Consider the following 19,540-nt stretch of genomic DNA (forward strand, 5'->3'; position numbering starts at 1 on the left):
TAAAAAAAATGACCGTCGGCACAGAACATCGTAAAGCCCATTCAAATGAATGGGCAGATGTTTGCCGACGCTTTGGAGCCGTAATTTCGGACGTAATTCGGGGCTAAAACGCCTGAATTACGTCCGTAAGTAGGGTGTGTGAACCCAGCCTTACAGTTGGGATTTTAGCAAACAAGTTCAAGAGAATCGGGCCAAACTAGCCCAATCCCCACTCTGAACAAATATATTTAATATTATAATTTATTTGATTAAGGTTATTTCAGTAAACTATTTAATATATTATATGATAGACTTTGTTTTTTAGATGAATGATTGTGGTGCAGCCTCTGGTGAACATAATGTAAAAATATGTATACATTCCTATTTGCAGTAGATTTAATTTCCTTTTCCTTCCAGTATATGAGGTCAATAAAAGTAATATTTGTGAATTTTATTATTCCATTGTCTGACAAGTAGCTCCGCTGCAGAGATAGAGGCTTGTTTATCATTATAATGTTAATGTTAGTACACCGTCTGTAGATACCAGCATTATTTAATGAGACCTGGCGAAGAAAGGAGACTACATAAATCTTTAAAGGTACAGGCTGGCTTCAGAACAGCTGATTTGTGAGGCTGTTCTTTCTCAGCAATGAAGATGCTTCCACAAGTGAAGTACCAGTTCAGCTTAATAGCATTCTGGAAAAAGATGCAAATTAAAAGTTCTTTAGCGTCAATAATGAGCCTGACACCGTTCTGGATACATTCTTAGAATGCAGTTCAATCTTTAAGGAATTTTAATGTAAAATGCAAATAAAATCCCAACTTCATACCCTTAAAGAAGATCTGTAAGGTGAATATGCTGCTCTATGTAAGCACATTACAGCTACAAGTCTGCACTCCTAGTAGCCAAAACTGCACAAAAAATGTTTGTGCCAATTGGCTAATAGGAGCGCTAAAGGATAAAGTGGACTCATAGTTAAGAGTCTACTGTATTCATGAGGGGAGCTCTCCCCCCAACCTCTACCCGCCCCTATAAGGGTATATACAGCAACCTGTCAATCACTGGCCTGAAGGGTGGGTAAGAACTCCCTCATGAGTACACCACACTAATACCTATGAGTCCCATGTATTCTTTCCACCCTTCAATAATTAAATGGCACAAAATATTTTTTGTTACTAGGAGTACAAACCCGTAGCTGTGATATGCTGCCCTTTACTCACCTGAGTGATCCACTTTACAGAGGCAACAGCATCCTGCATAAAAAAAAAAACCATATATGGATGGGTGGAGAATACTTACCCATGTAAGGTTTTGTACCAGCAACTGTTGTGATCTTTGTACCCTGATTGACCAGGGTAGCAATATTGAAATCGGTGATGTGTACATGCCCTGTGCAAACAAAAGAAGAGTTTGTGAAAGGACTGCTGTACTCCTAATATATATGAAACACATAACATCCACCAGTTAGGTACACATACTAAAGAAAAAAGAATGATTGCGTGTTGCACCAGTTTTGTAGACTACTTAGATTGCTAATAGCAGATTGGATTAACTAATAATATTAAACTCAGAGAAACAACAGAAACAATTTAAGGCTCTACACAAAAATAGTGTTCAAGACTGTCCTTCTGCGTCTAGCAATCATCCTACACTTTTTGGAAGTGTGAGGTTTAGTGAGCATAATAAATAGTCAGGGCAACCAGAAATGTCTTGGTACATTCATGTCAGGACCTTCTTCCCTAATTACATTACTGTAGACGAGCATCTGTAACGTCCGTGATCGCTGACCACGTACTCCTATCATCCTGCCGACGCCTTTCTCTCCAGAGATGCCAGCACATGTGGCCGTCCTGTTCCACAGTGACTACTAGGGTGCGCGTGCGAGCTCAGTCCAGCCTTAAAGAGCCAGAGCGCACACATGTGTGAGATTGAGCTGATTGCTCCCAGATCACCCTGGACTATAAGAAGGGCCCTGACGCTTCCTTAATTGCCTGAGCGTTGTTTGTACCTACTCATGTCAGTCTTCTCAAATGGTCCCTTGAGTGTTCTCCAGTATTCCCGTTCCTGCTACCTCTAGCCTGTATCCCGTGCTTCGTTGTTCCTGTGCTGCACAGAGTTGGAGTCGTGTTGTTTCGTCTGCTACACCCGTTGTGTTTTGCCGCACTTGTTGTCTGCCTGCTGCCAGAGTTCCATCCGAGCCTAAACCATCGCTACTCTCTGAATTGCCACAGGTACCTTTATCCGAACTATAGACATTGACTTTATACCCTGTTTGGCCAGCTGCTATACCAGTACGGCCCAGTGGGTCCACATACCAACAGATTGTGACAGTACTCTCAGGCCATGGACCCTGCTGGTCAATCCAAGACCATGACGACGTCACAGATGATGCGGGTGGATATGCTAGAACTCCAGTCTCAACAGGACCAACTCCTCCAGGCGTTGAACATTATTTGACATCGGCTGGCATTCCTCCTACTAAACCTCCTGGCAGTACAGATCCTCCGACTACACCTCCCGGCAGTGCTGATCCCTGGTTTTCTCTACTACTACCTCATCGCTATGATGGAGACACGAGGATCTGCAGGGGATTATTGAACCAGTGCCAGATCCACTTCAGTCTGTAAGCAAGAGCATTTTCTTCTGATGGTGCAAGGCTCCTTTTTATCATCACTCTCCTCACTGGCAGGGCAGTAGAATGGGCGAACCATATCTGGGAACGACAAGGACCAGAGACCCGTGATTTCCAGGGGTTCCTACGGACATTTCGCATGGTATTTGAGGAAACTGGACGAGTCTCATCGGCAGCAGCCTCCTTGCTGACCCTTCGCCAGGGAGACAATTCCTTGGGCGAGTACGCCATTCACTTCTGCACCCTAGCAGGAGAGCTATGGAACAATGAGGCCTTGGTGGCAACATTTTGGCAGGGACTGTTCCCCGAGATTAAGGACGAGCTTGCCGCTCGAGATCTGCCATCTACCCTGGAGGATCTCATTCTTCTCGACATAAGGAGCCGAGAACAGTTCCCAGAGGCTCATCGGGAGGGAGGACTCCCTAGTCCGGCTCCCACATTTCAGTAACCCCTGCTATCCACATCAGCTGTTCCACCTAAGGAGTCTCTGAAGATGGACCATCTCAAACTGTCTAACCAGGAGAGACAACGCAGACGCATTTCGGGACTGTCTGTTTTGCGGCCTCGGAGGCCATCTTGTGCGTCTGTGCCCCCAAAAGCCCCAGAACCTAGGGTTGGTTGGAGAGACAACTCTGGGGGAGGAGGGACCTTCTTCCAAATTGTCCATACCCATGACCATAGAATCTGGATCCGCAGCTAACTTTATTCAAAAAGATCCGGTGGATCTTCTTCAGTTTCCTACAACCCCCCTGGAGAGGCCTTTGATCATTGCCTCGGTGAATGGACTGCCTCTGCCAGACTTGATTGTAGCTGTGACCAAACCACTGAAGTTCCAAGTGGGAGCCCTTCCTGTCTAAATCCGTCAACCCTGTGCTGCTAGGCCTGCCCTGGCTCCGACTACATGCCCCAGTTCTGGACTGGAATTCTCGAGAGATTCTCTGGTGGGGTTCCAGGTGCCTCAACTGCTGCCTGCATCCATCCGGCCCAGTCTCAGTCATTGGCACGTTTGCCTTCTCACTACTCGCAGTTTGCGGATATCTTCAGCAAGAGGGAGGCTGAGACGCTGCCTCCACACTGGGCGTATGACTGCCCTATTGATCTGGTTCCTAATGCATACCCTATCTCCTTGCCAGAGATTCAGTCTATGTCCACCTATATTAATGAGAATTTGGAGAGGGGTTTCATATGGGTCAGATCCCGTCGACCCTGCATCGACTACCGGGGTCTCCACTAGATCACGGTAAAAAATAGATATCCGTTGCCATTGATTTCAGAACTGTTTGATCACATACGAGGAGCAAACATTTTTTATAAGCTAGACCTGCTTGGGGCTTACAACCTAATGCCAGCACATGCAGCAATCCTGTTCCGCAGTGACCACTAGGGTGCGCGCGCGAGCTCAGTCCAGCCTTAAAGAGCCAGAGCGCACACATGTGTGAGATTGAGCTTATTGCTCCCAGATCACCCTGGACTATAAGAAGGGCCCAGCCCCTTCCTTCATACCCCATACCCACAGATTGTGACAGCATCCTTGGTGTGGTAGCATTACTATTCCTGTAGAGTGAGGGCTATGCTTCCCTGTCTGTGTAATAGTAGAAACTATAAATGTCTAGTCTATTAGCATGCTGATGGTAGAGCACTTACACGGACTGACAGGGACATGATGTATTCAAACAGGGTTTTAAGCTGAGGTTGAGATGAAAACCAAGAAACCAGACTGCATACCCATGAAATATCAAGTTTGACATACTTTCTAGTATTGAATACATAGAAAAAGGCAGGTACTGAGGTAAAACAATTGATTTTTGGAGGAAAATGCTTCACACTTACTAAACATGTGAATTGGGGAATGAGGTGTAATTTTCATTTGTGACTTAAGGTACTCTATAAAGAGGTACTCTCATAAATATCCATGTTCTATTCATTCCACCACCCAAGTTTTTAGAAATCCCTGTATATGAACATCCAAACCCCCAGTGACAGCTTCAGGGGCTGGGACTGGTCCATGTAGTGGAGCAATTCTGACCTGAAGTCAGGTGGGGGCTGGATGAAAGCTTCCCGGCCATTATCCAAGAAGTTATATGGCGCAGAGGAGAAGGTTGTGGATATGACATTTGGTTATGGTGAGTGAAATTTCAAATAAAACAGGTGCAATAGAGTTCTCGAGCTATATACTGACTATATCCAGCCATGTAAAACCAAAAAAATAAAGGCCTGTGATGAGACAACCCCTTTAAGTGAACTTTACAATTTAGTATTAATCAAATTGACACTGGAGTCAACAAATTTTTGCGGACTCAAAAGGCTTTTGATTATATAAAGATAACTACTTTAAATTGGAAACATCTTTTGTATTTGTACTTAGGAAACTACATTATGCTTTTGTCAACCATATTTCTCAGTAATGTTTAGTTCAATTTTCTCTCTTTGAATTAATCAGCAAAAGCTGCATGTTCCTTATTTTTCAGGCAAGAAGTAGATGTAATAAAATAATGATAGTTTATAAAATATAATCGCTGCTTTTTAACACTGTTACTTAAGGCCTCTTTTGTCAGTGGAGTCTAAGTGTGCTAAATCTGACCAAAAGCTCCTTGATTAGTCCCAAGTCAATAGTAATTTTAAGGAGAGTGGAATGACTGGAAAGATTATGAACAGTATGATTTAAGGTAATGTTATTAGAAAAAGATAAGTAATGGGTACCACCAAAATCAAATAACACAGAGAGGAGCATTAATGCCTAAAAACCATGGGGGAGATTTATTACGACTGGCGTTTCAGATGCCTGTCTTAATATAAAAATCACTGGAGTAAGATGCCCTAATTTATTGAGAGGCGGATGCCCTTTAATAAATTAGGAAAATCTCTGACACCTAAGAGCTGTAGACTTGCACTATAATTTCCGACAAACCTATAGTAAATTTGTTGGGCCGTGGATAACCCCATCCTGTCTGCTAAGATCGGCCCACTTTGTTTTTTTTAAAAGTGGCGTGAGCAGTGGAAATGTCTCAAAAGTTGACATTTTCTCTGCAAATTGTGTGCTTTTGTTCCATTTGCGACAGAACACTGGCGTAGAAAAGCTAATAAATTCCCTTCTATATGTGTGGAAATTAAAGAGAAGACACAGAAAAAAAAAAAATTTGCGTTCAGAAAAGTAATACAAATTTTTTTAAAACAAGCAACATATGAACAAAAAGGATAAAATAAACAAAAAAAAAAAACATCTTAAGAGGGATCGCACAAAAGATGATTGGAAAATGCCCCTTATACACCATCTGCAAAGATATCTAGAAAGTAACCTATGAATACAGAACAACTTACAAAGTGAAATGCAGAAAGGATTCAATGCGGAAAATGTCAGCCAGCGCCATTTTTGAAAATGATGTAAATGTTAGACAGCTCAGATCACGTAGCAAAGGAAAATCCAACCTGATATCCTGCCTAACATAACATGAACATGGTGTGCACCAATTGACACAAATTAAAGAGGCTCTGTCACCACATTATAAGTGCCCTATCTCCTACATAAGGAGATGGGCGCTATAATGTAGGTGACAGCAGTGCTTTTTATTTAAAAAAAACTATCTATTTTTACCACTTTATTAGCATTTTTAGATTTATGCTAATGAGTTGCTTAATGCCCAAGTGGGCGTATTTTCACTTTAGACCAAGTGGGCGTTGTACAGGGGAGTGTATGACGCTGACCAATCAGCATCATGCACTCCTCTCCATTCATTTACACAGCGCATAGGGATCCTGTTAGATCCTTATGTGCTGTCTTATACTTACACATTAACAATACTGAAGTGTTTAGACAGTGAATAGACATTCCATGGATAAATCTAAAAACGCTAATAAAGTGGTAAAAATAGATCGTTTTTTTTAAATAAAAAGCATTACTGTCACCTACAGTATAGAGCCGATCTTCTTATGTAGGAGATAGGGCACTTATAATGTGGTGACAGAGCCTCTTTAAGTCTTCATGCAAACAACCATATCATGGACCCAAGTTGTACGGATCCATACAATGGGGCTCAAATCAATTTATGGGCCAATACCGTAACTTCATGTGCCTTCTGTTTCACACAGCGGCATACAGAGTTTTTATTCTCCCCCTCTTTCATATGGAATCCGTGAGAAAAAAAAATTGCATATTGAGTTACAGAGGCAGTTTTGCCCAAAATCATTGCTTCTAGGGGAGAATATGGTGCCATACGGAGGAACATTACTACGGTACAAAGTGCCTACACTACGTCTTCATAATACGGCATCACAGGGACCACGTAAACTAAATAATAGGAAATAAATAGATATATATATATATATATATATAAATAAGTGGAGAGTGCACGTTAATAGATGAAATCACCAATACAGACATATCTAGTTAAATAAATGTATAGTTGGGAGGTAAAACTCTTTAGGTTTGTCAGTATTGTCAGTTATAATCCTCCTCCTCTTGTACTTGTATTGACCGTGACGTCTATGGTTCACTCTGCAACCTTGTTGTATTTATTTCCTTATCTTGCAAACATTTCTTGAATTGTTTTATGAAGAATGGAATATAAAGCTATTGTAATGCTACAAAGGAATGCTACAGATTCATGCTTTCTTCTTCCCTGCAGGGCTACATTTATACCAGATATTGTGCTTTCTCCTCAGTCACGGTACATACAGTAAATGAAAAAGCTTACAAACATTGTCCAAAACCAGAACAGAACCAAAACAGAAGAACTTATATAAAGGAAGGCCTTATTGGTCTGCCCTCCCGGATCCTATTCTGGTTTTGGCTTAAAAAATGCATGCAAAATCTGCACTGTGTGAGCAAAACATAACTGTTTAGGATGTATAAAATAGGATTTTCCATATATGGACAGTGACGTCAGGGGCTACTCCTGGAGCGGACTCCCCGCTCTGGCAGGGTACTCCACTTTTAGAGTTAACCCCTTTTAGAGTTAACCCCTGACGTCACTGTCCATATATGGACAGAGACATCAGGGGCTCCTTGTAGGCGCGGAATCCCCTGCCGACACACTGGGTGGGGATTCCACTACTGGAGAAGCCCCTGGCGTCTCTATCCATATATGGACAGTGACGTCAGGGGCTACTCCTGGAGCAGAATCCCCGCTCTGGCAGGAGATTTTGCTTTTACAGTTTACCCCTGATGTCACTGTCCACATATGGACAGAGACATAAGGGGCTCCCTGTAGGAGCAGCTCTTACAGGGAGCTACAGTGGTGCTATCTACAGGTGGGGGAGTGGTGCTATCTGTAAGGGGGAATGTTGCTATCTACAGGGTGAATCTGCAGGGGAGGTGGCTCTATCTTCTGGGAATCCCTCCCTGCGCCATCTGCAGGGAGAGATGTTGCTATCTACTGGGGATGTTGCTATTTGCAGCGGGTGGCACTATCTACAGGGGGTGTGGTGCTTTATACAGGGTGTGTGGCACTATCTTCATGGGCACTGTAGCATTATATGGGCATTACCTACAGGGGACGCTGCAGCGCTATCTACATGGGCATTGCGTGTGGCACTATGTGGGCACTGTGACTACTTACAGTGGGCACTGGCACTATGTGGCACTATCTACAGTGGTATTGCGTCACTATCTACATTGGCACTGTGGTGTTTTCAGGGGGTTGGGACAAAAAAACCCTAACAATTAAAGTTCATGCATTTTTTTTTATGTCCATGAAAAACGGATGGCAAAGAGCAGTTAAAAACGGTCAGATTGCTGGAAAGTGGATTTAAATTTTGAGACACATTGATGTAAAAAAGCCTTATAGCCCTCTTCACTCTCCCCTCACAGCGATCCAGGGTGATAGAGATAGAAGACTAAGGGTATGTTCACACGCTTAACAAAAAACGTCTAAAAATACGGAGCTGTTTTTTGAGCAACTCGCGTTTTTCGCGGCGTTTTCGCAGCGTTTTTTTACGGCCGTTATTGGAGCTGTTTTCAATAGAGTCTATGAAAAACAGCTCCAGAAACGTTTCTGGGCGCTATGTCGCATTTGCAAAGCCCCTATAGGACCAAAACAGTGGACCTATTCCAGAAGTGACCCCATTTTGGAAACTACATTCCTCAAGGTATTTACCTAGGGGTGTAGTGAGCATGTCAACCCCCGCAATGTTCTGCAGAAATTAGTGTGCACTAGATGTTGAAACGGGTATTTTTCCATAGATATGCCAATATCTGGTGCCCAGCTTTTGCCACCATGAAAAGACAACTCTCTAAATATTATGCTGTGTTTCCTGGTTTTAAAAACACCCTACATGTGGCCCTAATCTTTTACCTGGACATTCGACATGGCTCAGGAGTGAAAGAGTACCATGCGAAATTGAGGACTAATTTGGCGACTTACAAAGTATTGGTTCACAATTGCAGAGGCTCTGATGTGAAATAATAAAAGAAACCCCTGAGAAGTGACCCTATTTTGGAAACTATACCCCTCAAGGGATTTATTAAGGGGTGTAGTGAGCATTTTCACCCCACAAGTCATAAATGATTGCGCTGCGGATGGTGCAAAGTAAAAATAGCAATTTTTCCCAAATATTCAATTTCAGTGACACTGGAGAGACACACCCCAAAAATTGTTAAAAGGGTTCTCCCTGGTTTGGTGATGCCATATATGTGAAAGTAAACTGCTGTTTGAGCATGCTGTAGGGTTCAGAACGAGGGAGCACCATTTGGCTTTTTGAGCGTGGATTTTGCTTGGTAGTAGTTTTGTTTGGAGTTTTACTGGTATTTTAGTTTATAATGTGGGGGTACATGTAAACTGGGCAGCGTACATCAGGGGCACAGTCAGGTGGTATAATAATCGGTTAAAATAATCCATACATGTATGTTACGCTGTGACACAATCCTTCATGCACAGGCCAGTGTTGCACTGATAAATGGTGTCCTTTCTTATCCCCTTTTTGGTCAACACTCTGCACCTTTGCAGTTTGGGGAATTTTGTTGGGAATGTGTTGTCCTGGTATAATAGGGGCACCGTCGCTTCCAGCAGATATGTTTGGAACCCTTCCTGGTTCCCTAATTTTAGTGCCTTGATAAATCACCTCTTCAAACAGAAGAAAAGTTCCCCTCGGACCTGGACAACTGGATATTTTTCTTTCCTGACTTATTGGAGCCTTAACTTATTTTATTTTTTTATAAACGTAGTGGTATAAGGGCTGTTTTTTTTTTGCGAGATGGGCTATAGTTATTATTGGTACCATTTTGGGGTACATGCGACTTTTTGATCACTTTTTATCCTTTTTTTTGGGAGGCAAGGTGACCAAAAAACAGCAATTCGGATATACGTTTTTTTTTAGTTTTTTTTTATATAGCGTTCACCACGCATTCTAAATTACATGTTAACTTTATTCTGTGGGTCAGTACGATTCCGACGATACCTAATTTATAGCACTTTTTTATGTTTTACAACTTTTTGCACAATAAAATAACTTTTCTAAAAAGAATGTATTTTTTCTGTCGCCAGAGTCATAACATTTTAATTTTTTTGTCAACGGAGCTGTATGAGGGCTTGATTTTTGCGAGACGAGCTATAGTTTTTCTAGGTACCATTTTTGGATACATGCGACTTTTTGATCACTTTTTATTTAAATTTTTGGAAGACAAAGTGACCAAAAAAACAGCAATTCTGGCAGTATTTTTTTTACTTTTTTTATGGCGATCACTGCGCGGGACAAATAACATAATATTTTGATAGTTCAGGTCGTTACGGACGCGGCGATACCAAATATGTCGATATTTTTTTTTCAATAATAAATGACTTGATAAGGGAAAAAGGGTCTATTGTGTATTATTTTATTACTTGAAACTTTTATTTTATTATTTACAACTTTTAGTTTAACTTTTTTGACACACTTTTTTTAGTCCCACTAGGGGACTTGAAGGCTCAACTGTTTGATTGATGTTCTAATACATTGCACTACCTATGTAGTGCAATTGTGAAGGCTTTGCCTGACACAGCTTCTGTGTCGACGCCCGTGGTTAATCAGCCTGCATCTGTTCCTAGGTCTGCTGGAGTGACTCGATCTGCTACCACTCAGGCTGGTAGGCTGAGGAGTGGGAGAGCCTATCCCAGCCTGGCCAGACGGTTCTAGCTCCCGCCCCTGGTCCACTTATACCTTCATTTGCTGCTTGTCCTTTGCCTGTGATTCTTCTGTTTCCTGGCTCTGCTGTTCCTGCGTTTACTATTGACCTCTGGTTCATATAGACCCTGGCTTGACTGACTATTCTCCTGTTCTGCATTTCTTACCTCGTACACTCCTGGTTTAACTCGGCTCGTCCACTACTCTTTTGCTCATGGTGTTGCCGTGGGCAACTGCCCCACATTCCTTTGCTTTTGTGTTCCCTTGTCTTGTTTGTCTGTTGTGCACATATTGAGCGCAGGGACCGTCGCCCAGTTGTACGCCTAGGACGGGCTGTGCAAGTAGGCAGGGAGTGTGTGGCGGGTAGATTAGGGCTCACCTGTCTTTCTCCCTATCCTGACATTACAGCAATGTATTCGAACTGTCAGTTGTTCACTGACAGTAAGCCGATCAGGTTCAGTCTCCGGGTGAGGCCTAATTGGCTTCCGTAATGGCAGACAGGTGGCCATTGTTAGGCCTCCTGTTGCCATAGTAGCAGTCGGCAGCCCTGCCATCGCATGGCAGGGCTGCCGATTTGCTACAAACCACTAAGATGCAGCGATTGCTTTCGATCACTGCATCTAAGGGGTTAATGGCAGGGATCGGAGCTAACTTTGGTTCCTGCTGTTACAGCGGGGTGTCCACTGTAACATACCGCGGACACCCACTTCTGATGACGCGGGCTCAGCTTTTGAGCCGGAAGCTGAGCCGGCGCATTCATTCAGATAGCACCGGAAGCCTTTTAGGCCCTGCCTCCGTTGCTGGCAGACCAGGAGGCCAGTATTAGGTCTCCGGTTGCCATTGCAGCCACCGGCAAGCCAGCGATGACGTTGCTGGGGTGCTGGTGGCTAAAAACCCCTCAGATGCTGCCATCTCTATTGAACACAGCATCTGAAGGGTTAATTGGCTGGATCGGAGGCTAGCTCTGGTCAAGGCCGTTACATCAGGGTGCCAGCTGTAACTTACAGCTGGCATCCGGCGTTGATGGTGTGGGCTGCAGCAGGTCAACGACCCCAAACATACAGCTAATGTCATTAGGAACTATCTTCAGCGTAAGGGTATGTTCACACGGCCTATTTACGGACGTAATTTGGGCGTTTTAACCCCCGAATTACGTCCGAAATTACGGATTGAAAGCGTTGACAAACATCTGCCCATTGAAAGCAATGGGCTGACGTTTGTCTGTTCACACGAGGCGTATATTTACGCGTCGCTGTCAAAAGACGGCGCGTAAATAGACACCCACACCAAAGAAGTGTCATGTCACTTCTTCAGACGTAAATGGAGCTGTTTTCCATGGAAAACCAGCTCCAGTTACGTCCGTAATGGACGCGTCGTTCAAGCGCCTGCACATGCCGTTACGGCTGAAATGATGGGGCTGTTTTCTCCTGGAAACAGCCCCGTAATTTCGGCCGTTACGGACGCTGCCGTGTGAACATACCCTAAAGAAGAACAAGGTTGAGTGGAATTGATGATATGGCCCCCACAAAGCCCTGACCTCAACATCATAGAGTCTCTCTGGGATAACAAAGAGACAGAAGAATTTGAGGAAGCCTACATCCACAGAAGATCTGTGGTTAGTTCTCCAAGATGTTTTGAACAACCTCTCTGCTGAGTTCCTTCAAAAACTGTGTGCAAGTATATCTAGAAGAATTGATGCTCTTTTGAAGGCAAAGGGTGGTCACACAAATTATTGAGATGATTCAGATTTCTCTTCTGTTCACTTTGTATTTTGTTAATTGATAAAAAAAATCTGTTAACACTTCTATTTTTGAAGGCTTTCTTACTTTGCAGCATTTTTCCACAACTAACAACCAAATATACAGCTCAGCTCTCTACTCACTGAAATATCTCAACAAGGAGATGTACAACCGGAGCAGGTAAAAAAAAGGTGAAATCCTCAACACCACAAAAAACAGGGACAAATTGAGTTTTTTAGCGCTCAGACGGTTGTGGATGTAAAGTCTGAAGTGTCCATCAAGGGTTTGACCTTCCCCCAGCTAGCATGCAGAACGAACGATCCAAATTTCCACTGGGGTGTGTATCTCGCTGGTACTTGTGGTTCCACATAGAAATGAAACTGCAGAAATGCAACTGCTTGCTGTATATATCCTCGTACTTGATGTTCTAAATCTCCAACAAGGGAGAAAAGGAGAAAGTGCACTACCTTTTGGAAATTACAAATTCCACGAGTTTATTCCATACTTACAAAAACAGATATAGATAAAAGCATAAGATAAGCTCTTGTAACACGACAAATAATGCAACCCGACCCTGGGTTTCGCTCTTCTGGCTTCCTCCGGGTTGCATTATTTGGCGTGTTACAAGAGCTTATTTATCTTATGCTTTTATCTATATATGTTTTTGTAAGGCCGGATTTACACGAGCGTGTGCGTTTTGCACGCAAAAGGCCTCAAAAGCTCCGTGTGTCATCAGCATATGATGCGTGGCTGCGTGATTTTCGCGCAGCCGCCATCATAATGATACTCTGTTTTTATGTTTGTAAACAGAAAAGCACGTGGTGCTTTTCGGTTTTCATTCATAGTTTTGACTACTGTAGCGCGCATCACGCGCAGCACACGGAAGTACGTCCGTGTGCCGTGCGCGGTTTTCACGCACCCATTGACTTCAATGGGTGCGTGATGCGCGGAAAACGGGCAAATATAGGACATGTCGTGAGTTTTACGCAGCGAACATACGCTGCGTGAAAATCACGGACTGTCTGAACGGCCCCATTGACTAACATAGGTCCGTGCGACAGACGTGAAAATCACACGCGTAGCACGGACGTATTATACGTTTGTCTGAATAAGCCCTAAGTATGGAATAAACTCATGGAATTTGTAGTTTCCAAAAGGTAATGCACTATCTCCTTTTTCTTCCTTGTTGGAGATTTAGAACATCAAGTACGAGGATATACACAGCAAGCAGTTGCATTTCTACAGCTTCATTTCTGTGTGGAACCACAAGTACCAGCGAGATACACACACCAGTGGAAATTTGGATTGTTTTTTCTGCATGCTAGCTGGGGGAAGGTCAAACCCTTGGACAATTCAGACTTCACATCTACAACCGTCTGAGCGGTAAAAAAAAACCGATCAAATTGTCTCTATTTTTCCACAACTGCATAAAACTTTTGCACAGTACTGTCGATTGACGGAAAAATAAAAACTTACGGCTCTTGGAATGCTAAGATTAAAAAACTGTAAATAAAAAAATGCTTGGTCCTTAAATTGGTTGCTCGGGCACGGGGCATTTTGCATACTGAAAACTTATCCACAGGATATGTCTTCAGTATATGATTAGTGGGGGACCAACACCCGGACCCCGAACTGATCATCCGTTCTGGCTGCCTCCAGGTATCGGGTGTTCAGGCTGGAAGCAGATGGCTCCAGTTACAGTATAGTGGCCATGCTGCAGCACTTCAGCTCTGCTCCTATTCAAGTGAATGGGAGCAGAGTTAGGGTATGTTCACACACCCTATTTACGGACGTAATTCAGGCGTTTTTCGCCTGGAACTACGGCCGAAAAAACGGCTCCAAACCGTCGGCAAACATCTGCCCATTGAATTCAATGGGTCTTACGGTGTTCTGTGCAGACAGGCTTTTTTTTTTTACGCGCCGCTGTCGAAAGACGGCGCATAAAAAACGGCCGCCTCAAAGAAGTGCATGTCACTTCTTGGGACGTAATTGGACGTCGCGAAAAACGCGTGCACTTGCAAAAACGTCTAAAATTTCAGATGTATTTTACGTTTGCGTGTGAACATAACTTTAAAGTTCTGCAAAACGGCCGCTATGCAATGTACTGAGCCATATGATTCTCGCACTCTGGGCATTGAACATTGCATAATATCCGGTGCATGGAGGCAGCTGATCGGTGTAAGGTCCGAGTGTCTGAGCTCCAACGATAGGTCATCAGTATGAAAAACCATCCCATGCCCGGAAAACCCCTTTAAGGCCCAAAATAGGCCAGACCTTAAATGGTTAAACATATGTGGTGGGACGGAAAGGTAGTTATGAAATTTTGGCAGGAGTTGGCATACATATTGATAAGAGTAACACACTAGAGTGAGGCACTAGATTTGCTTTATCACCAACTGTTTTTCTAGTGGTGGCAGCTAAAATGTTAACGATTTAACTCCGTGGCTGTGTGTAGGAAAGAAGGTGATTTTGAGCATTGTAACAGAAAGTCAGAGCAACAAAACCTATAAAGATGTATTCCAAAATTCATCAGCACAAAACTTTGGACTGATTTAGATTATATAAGAAGTGGATATTCACTTTAAATTTACATTTCTGGCCATAAAATGCCTGCCTTCTGCTACCTACCACGTGCACCGAAGTTCCCTCTAATGGCAGCTGCAGGCTAGAAACGAATAATAAATGTTAACAGGAGATACATCACATGTACAGTTAAGTCCAGAATTATTTGGACAGTGACACAAGTTTTGGCATTTTAGCGGTTTACCAAAACAAATTAAATATCCAGTTATATAATCAATATGGGCTTAAAGTGCAGACTCTCAGCTTTAATTTGAGGGTATTCACATCCTAATTTGAGGAAGGGTTTAGGAATTATAGCTCTTTAATATGTACCTGCCGCTTTTTCAAGGGACCATAAGTAATTGGACAATTATCTCAATAGCTATTTAATGGGCTGCATGGACTATTCCCTCATTAATCCAGCATCAATTAAGCAGGTAAAAGGTCTGGAGTTGATTCCAGGTGTGTCATTTGCAAGCTTTTGCTGTGAACCCACAACATGAGGTGAAAAGAGCTCTCAATGCAAGTGAAACAGACCATCGTTAGGCTGAAAAAAATGAAGAAATCCATCAGATAGAGAGCACAAATTTTAGGAGTGGCCAAACCAACAGTTTGGTAGATTCTTGAAAAAAAAAAAAAAAAAAAGAGCGCACTGGTGATCTCGTAAACTCCAAAAGGCCTGGATGTCCACCGAAGACAACAGTGGTGGATGATCGCAGAATCCTTTCCATGAGGAAGAAAAACCCCTTCACAACATCTATCCAAGTGAAGAACACTCTCCTGGAAGTAGGTGTATCAGTATCTAAGTCTACCATAAAGAGGAGACTTCATGAGAGCAAATACAGAGGGTTCACCACAAGGTGCAAACCATTAATCAACCTCAAAAATAGAAAGGTCAGATTAGACTTTGCCGAACAACATGTAAAGAAGCCAGCCCAGTTCTGGAACAGCATTCATTGAACAGATGAAACTAAGATCAACCTGTACCAGAATGATGGGGGGAAGAAAGTATGGAGAAGGCTTGGAACGGCTCATGATCCAAAGCACACCACATCCTCTGTAAAACATGGTGGAGGTAGTGTGATGGCATGGGCATGCATGGCTGCCAAAGCCACTGGGTCACTACTGTTTATTGATGAAGTGACTGAAGACAGAAGCAGCCGGATGAATTCTGATGTGTTCAGGGATATACTTTCTGCTCAGATTCAACCAAATGCAGCAAGGTTGACTGGATGTCGCTTCACAGTACAGATGGACAATGACCCAAAACATATTGTGAAAGCAACCCAGGAGTTTTTTAAGGCAAAGACATGGAATATTCTGCAATGGCCGAGTCAATCACCAGATCTCAACCCGATCGAGCATGCATTTCACTTGCTTAAGACAAAACTTAAGGCAGAAAGACCCACAAACAAGCAACAACTGAAATTAGCGGCGGCAGTAAAGGCCTGGCAAAGCACCACAAAGGAGGTAACTCAGCATTTGGTGATATCCATGGGTTCCAGATTTCAGGCAGTCATTGCCTGCAAAAGATTCTCTACAAAGTATAAAAAAAAACATTTTATCTATGGTAATGTTAATTTGTCCAATTACTTTTGACTTTGCCATTCCTAAGTTTTTCACAGGATATTTTTGTTCAACCTCTTGAATTAAACCTGAAAGTCTACACTTCAATTGCCTCTCAGTTGTTTCATTTCAAATCCAATGTTGTGGCATGCAGAGCCCAAATCATGAAGATTGTGTCACTGTCCAAATAATTCTGGACCTAACTGTATATGAACAAAAGTTTGGGACACCTACACATTACACCTACAGGAGCTTTTGTCAGGGATCATTACCATGTATATTGTTTGAAAAATATTATCCTTATACATATATATATATATATATATATATATATATATATATATATATTCAGTATATTACACAAAGAGATTGGATTCATGGAGCACAAAGAGCAAGCATAACACGCCTATGGAAGACACCGCCCCCTGGAATGCAAAGAGAAGTGTGCAGAAGAATGTACAGGAGAACTTACAGCTGAGGAGCCAATGGGACTTAAGCAAGTCCCACATCACTAGGGAGGAGCATGTGTTTTCTCTGTGTGTTTATTTGTTCTGAATAAATGGCAGTTCTCTTCTTGTCTGATCGAGGGAAAGCTGTGTACCAAACATCTCTGGCTGGTTTACTTGTTTCCAGGCATGCCTTCAGCTTTCAATTTACAGTGGTGGTTATTCGGTGTGAAATACGGACCTGACATCTATAACCTGTCTTATACAGGGGCACGCGGGCACAATATACATGTGTGATAAGTCGTGGATAGTATTATAACCTGTCTTATACGCGGGCATGCGGGCACGGTAAACTGTGCGATAAGACGTGTGATAAGTCGTGGGACAGGCGCAAGCGGGGTGCAACGCACTGATAAGTCGTGTATTAAATTGTAGGTAATATATTAACCAGGTCAGGGAGTTGTAGACCGAAAATTGATATATAAATTGCGTGTATAATATAGACTGTTAGAATGGATGGTTTACGGTCCATATTCAAATCATCAGGATCACCCGATCCTATTCATGATTTGGTGAAGCGAATGGAAGTTAGGAATAAGAAAGGTATTGTATGTTATATGTATTAGAAAACACGGAACCAGCAGACGCCCGGTAATGGCGTCCGTACCTCATGTTGAGTGTGTCCTCATTGTGGGCAGGAAACCCCCCCCCTCACAGCTCCGCAATGTGTTTCCAATGGGAGAGGCTGCCCCCCACCCGCCCCTGATGTGGCCACGCCCGGCCCAACCAACTCAGTATGAAATAATCGCCTTGTTAATTTTGTCATTTGTAGCACATGCTGCAGTGTCTTTTCTAAAAAAAATTAGATTCAATTCTAGTGTGCGGGACGCTGTTCACTAATGAAACAACACGTCATCATAATATAGAGATGGTGGCCGACAGATTGGACTGTTACAGATTATGTGTTTGATGTTTTGAACGTAGATAATTCCTATACAATGGTGTGATGAGTGATTGCAGATACGTATGTTGTTTTGCCGGCATTGAAAGTGTTAAGATTGTGAGACTAGAAGCTGTGAGAAGTGAGTGTGTGACCCCCCCCTCCCCCCTGTAGTATGCTGTGTTTGGGAGGAGGAGGGGGGGGGCTGACTGGGTGCAGTCTGCAGACAAAGGATTTCAATATGCACTGCTTTTAGACATATATATATCAGTGATGTCTACAAACCTAAATAAATTTCTTATCTTTGCGCATGCGCTGTTGTTTATAAAAGTTACGATATTTATGTGTTATGATGTGATCAGATTTCATGTTTTTGGATGTTAATTCAGATGTATTAAACTATAGATACTGTGAGAAACGGGGTTTTGAAAATGTATGTGCCCCCACCGTTCCCTATTTTTATATACAGTTTATTGGTTTGCAGTAATTAATGTTATCAGAGATAATATTTTCTGTTTTATTGAATAACTAACTACAATTGTTTTGTTTTTGATTTCACACATGAGTTATGTCATTGTAAAGATAAAATGTATTTTCGTCAGGGAAAAGTCATTTTTGTTTCAGGCTGTTGTACATTACAGGGGGTTAAAGAGGCTCTGTCACCAGAATAAAAATGCTCTATCTCCTACATCATTTTATCGGCGCTGGAATGTAGTTACTAGCAATGTGTTTTTATTTTAAAAACAATGTTTTTTAACAAAGTTATGGCGTTTAGAACTTTTATGCAAATGAGGTCCTTAATGCCCAACTGGGCGTTTTTTAATTTTCAACCAAGTGGGCGTATGACAAAGAGGTGTATGACGCTGGCCAATATGGATCATACACCTCTCTGCCTTACACCCAAGCTAGATTCACTGAGCAGCGTGATCTCGCGAGACCGCGCTGTGACGTCACTTCTGCCCACAGGTCCTTCATCCCTGCGTCTGAAGACATCTTTCGTCTCCCTCCAGGCCGATGAGAAGTCCCAGTCGTCGGATCGGTAGTAGCAGCAGCCTGGAGGGAGACGAAAGATGTTGTCTTCAGACGCAGGGATGAAGGACCTGTGGGCGGAAGTGACGTCACAGCGCGAGACCGCGCTGCTCAGTGAATCTAGCTTGAGTGTACAGAGAGGTGTATGATGCGTATTGGCCAGCGTCATACACCTCTTTGTCATACGCCCACTTGGTTGAAAATTAAAAAACGCCCAGTTGGGCATTAAGGACCTCATTTGCATAAATGTTCTAAACATATAACTTTGTTAAAAAACATCGTTTTTAAAATAAAAACACATTGCTAGTAACTACATTCCAGCGGCGATAAACTGATGTAGGAGATAGAGCATTTTTATTCTGGTGACAGAGCCTCTTTAAACTAGTGCCCGACTTTGTTATGTTGAGATGTAGTTTTGAACTCTGCTACATTACTTTCGCAGAGTCCACAAAGGGGGGAATGGTGAAGGAACTGATCAGGTACAATTTTGGTTTGTTTTGAATCATGAATTTGGTTTCAGGAGATCTACAAAATGTCTATGAGACCCCAATG

At 42.7% G+C, this 19,540-nt stretch overlaps 1 protein-coding gene across 3 annotated transcripts in view; it reads right to left on the reverse strand.

The window, feature by feature from the left end:
• The window catches only part of STK32A (serine/threonine kinase 32A), a 224,000-nt gene that overhangs the window by 30,508 nt on the left and 173,952 nt on the right, over positions 1-19,540 (reverse strand). For all 3 annotated transcript variants that reach the window (XM_075860026.1, XM_075860027.1, XM_075860028.1), the window contains exon 7: positions 1,280-1,369. In XM_075860026.1, coding sequence (XP_075716141.1) covers positions 1,280-1,369 — 90 coding nt within the window. The remainder of the gene's footprint in view (positions 1-1,279; positions 1,370-19,540) is intronic.

This window comes from Rhinoderma darwinii, chromosome 3 (assembly GCF_050947455.1).
Source record: "Rhinoderma darwinii isolate aRhiDar2 chromosome 3, aRhiDar2.hap1, whole genome shotgun sequence".
Classification (NCBI taxonomy): Eukaryota; Metazoa; Chordata; class Amphibia; order Anura; family Rhinodermatidae; genus Rhinoderma; species Rhinoderma darwinii.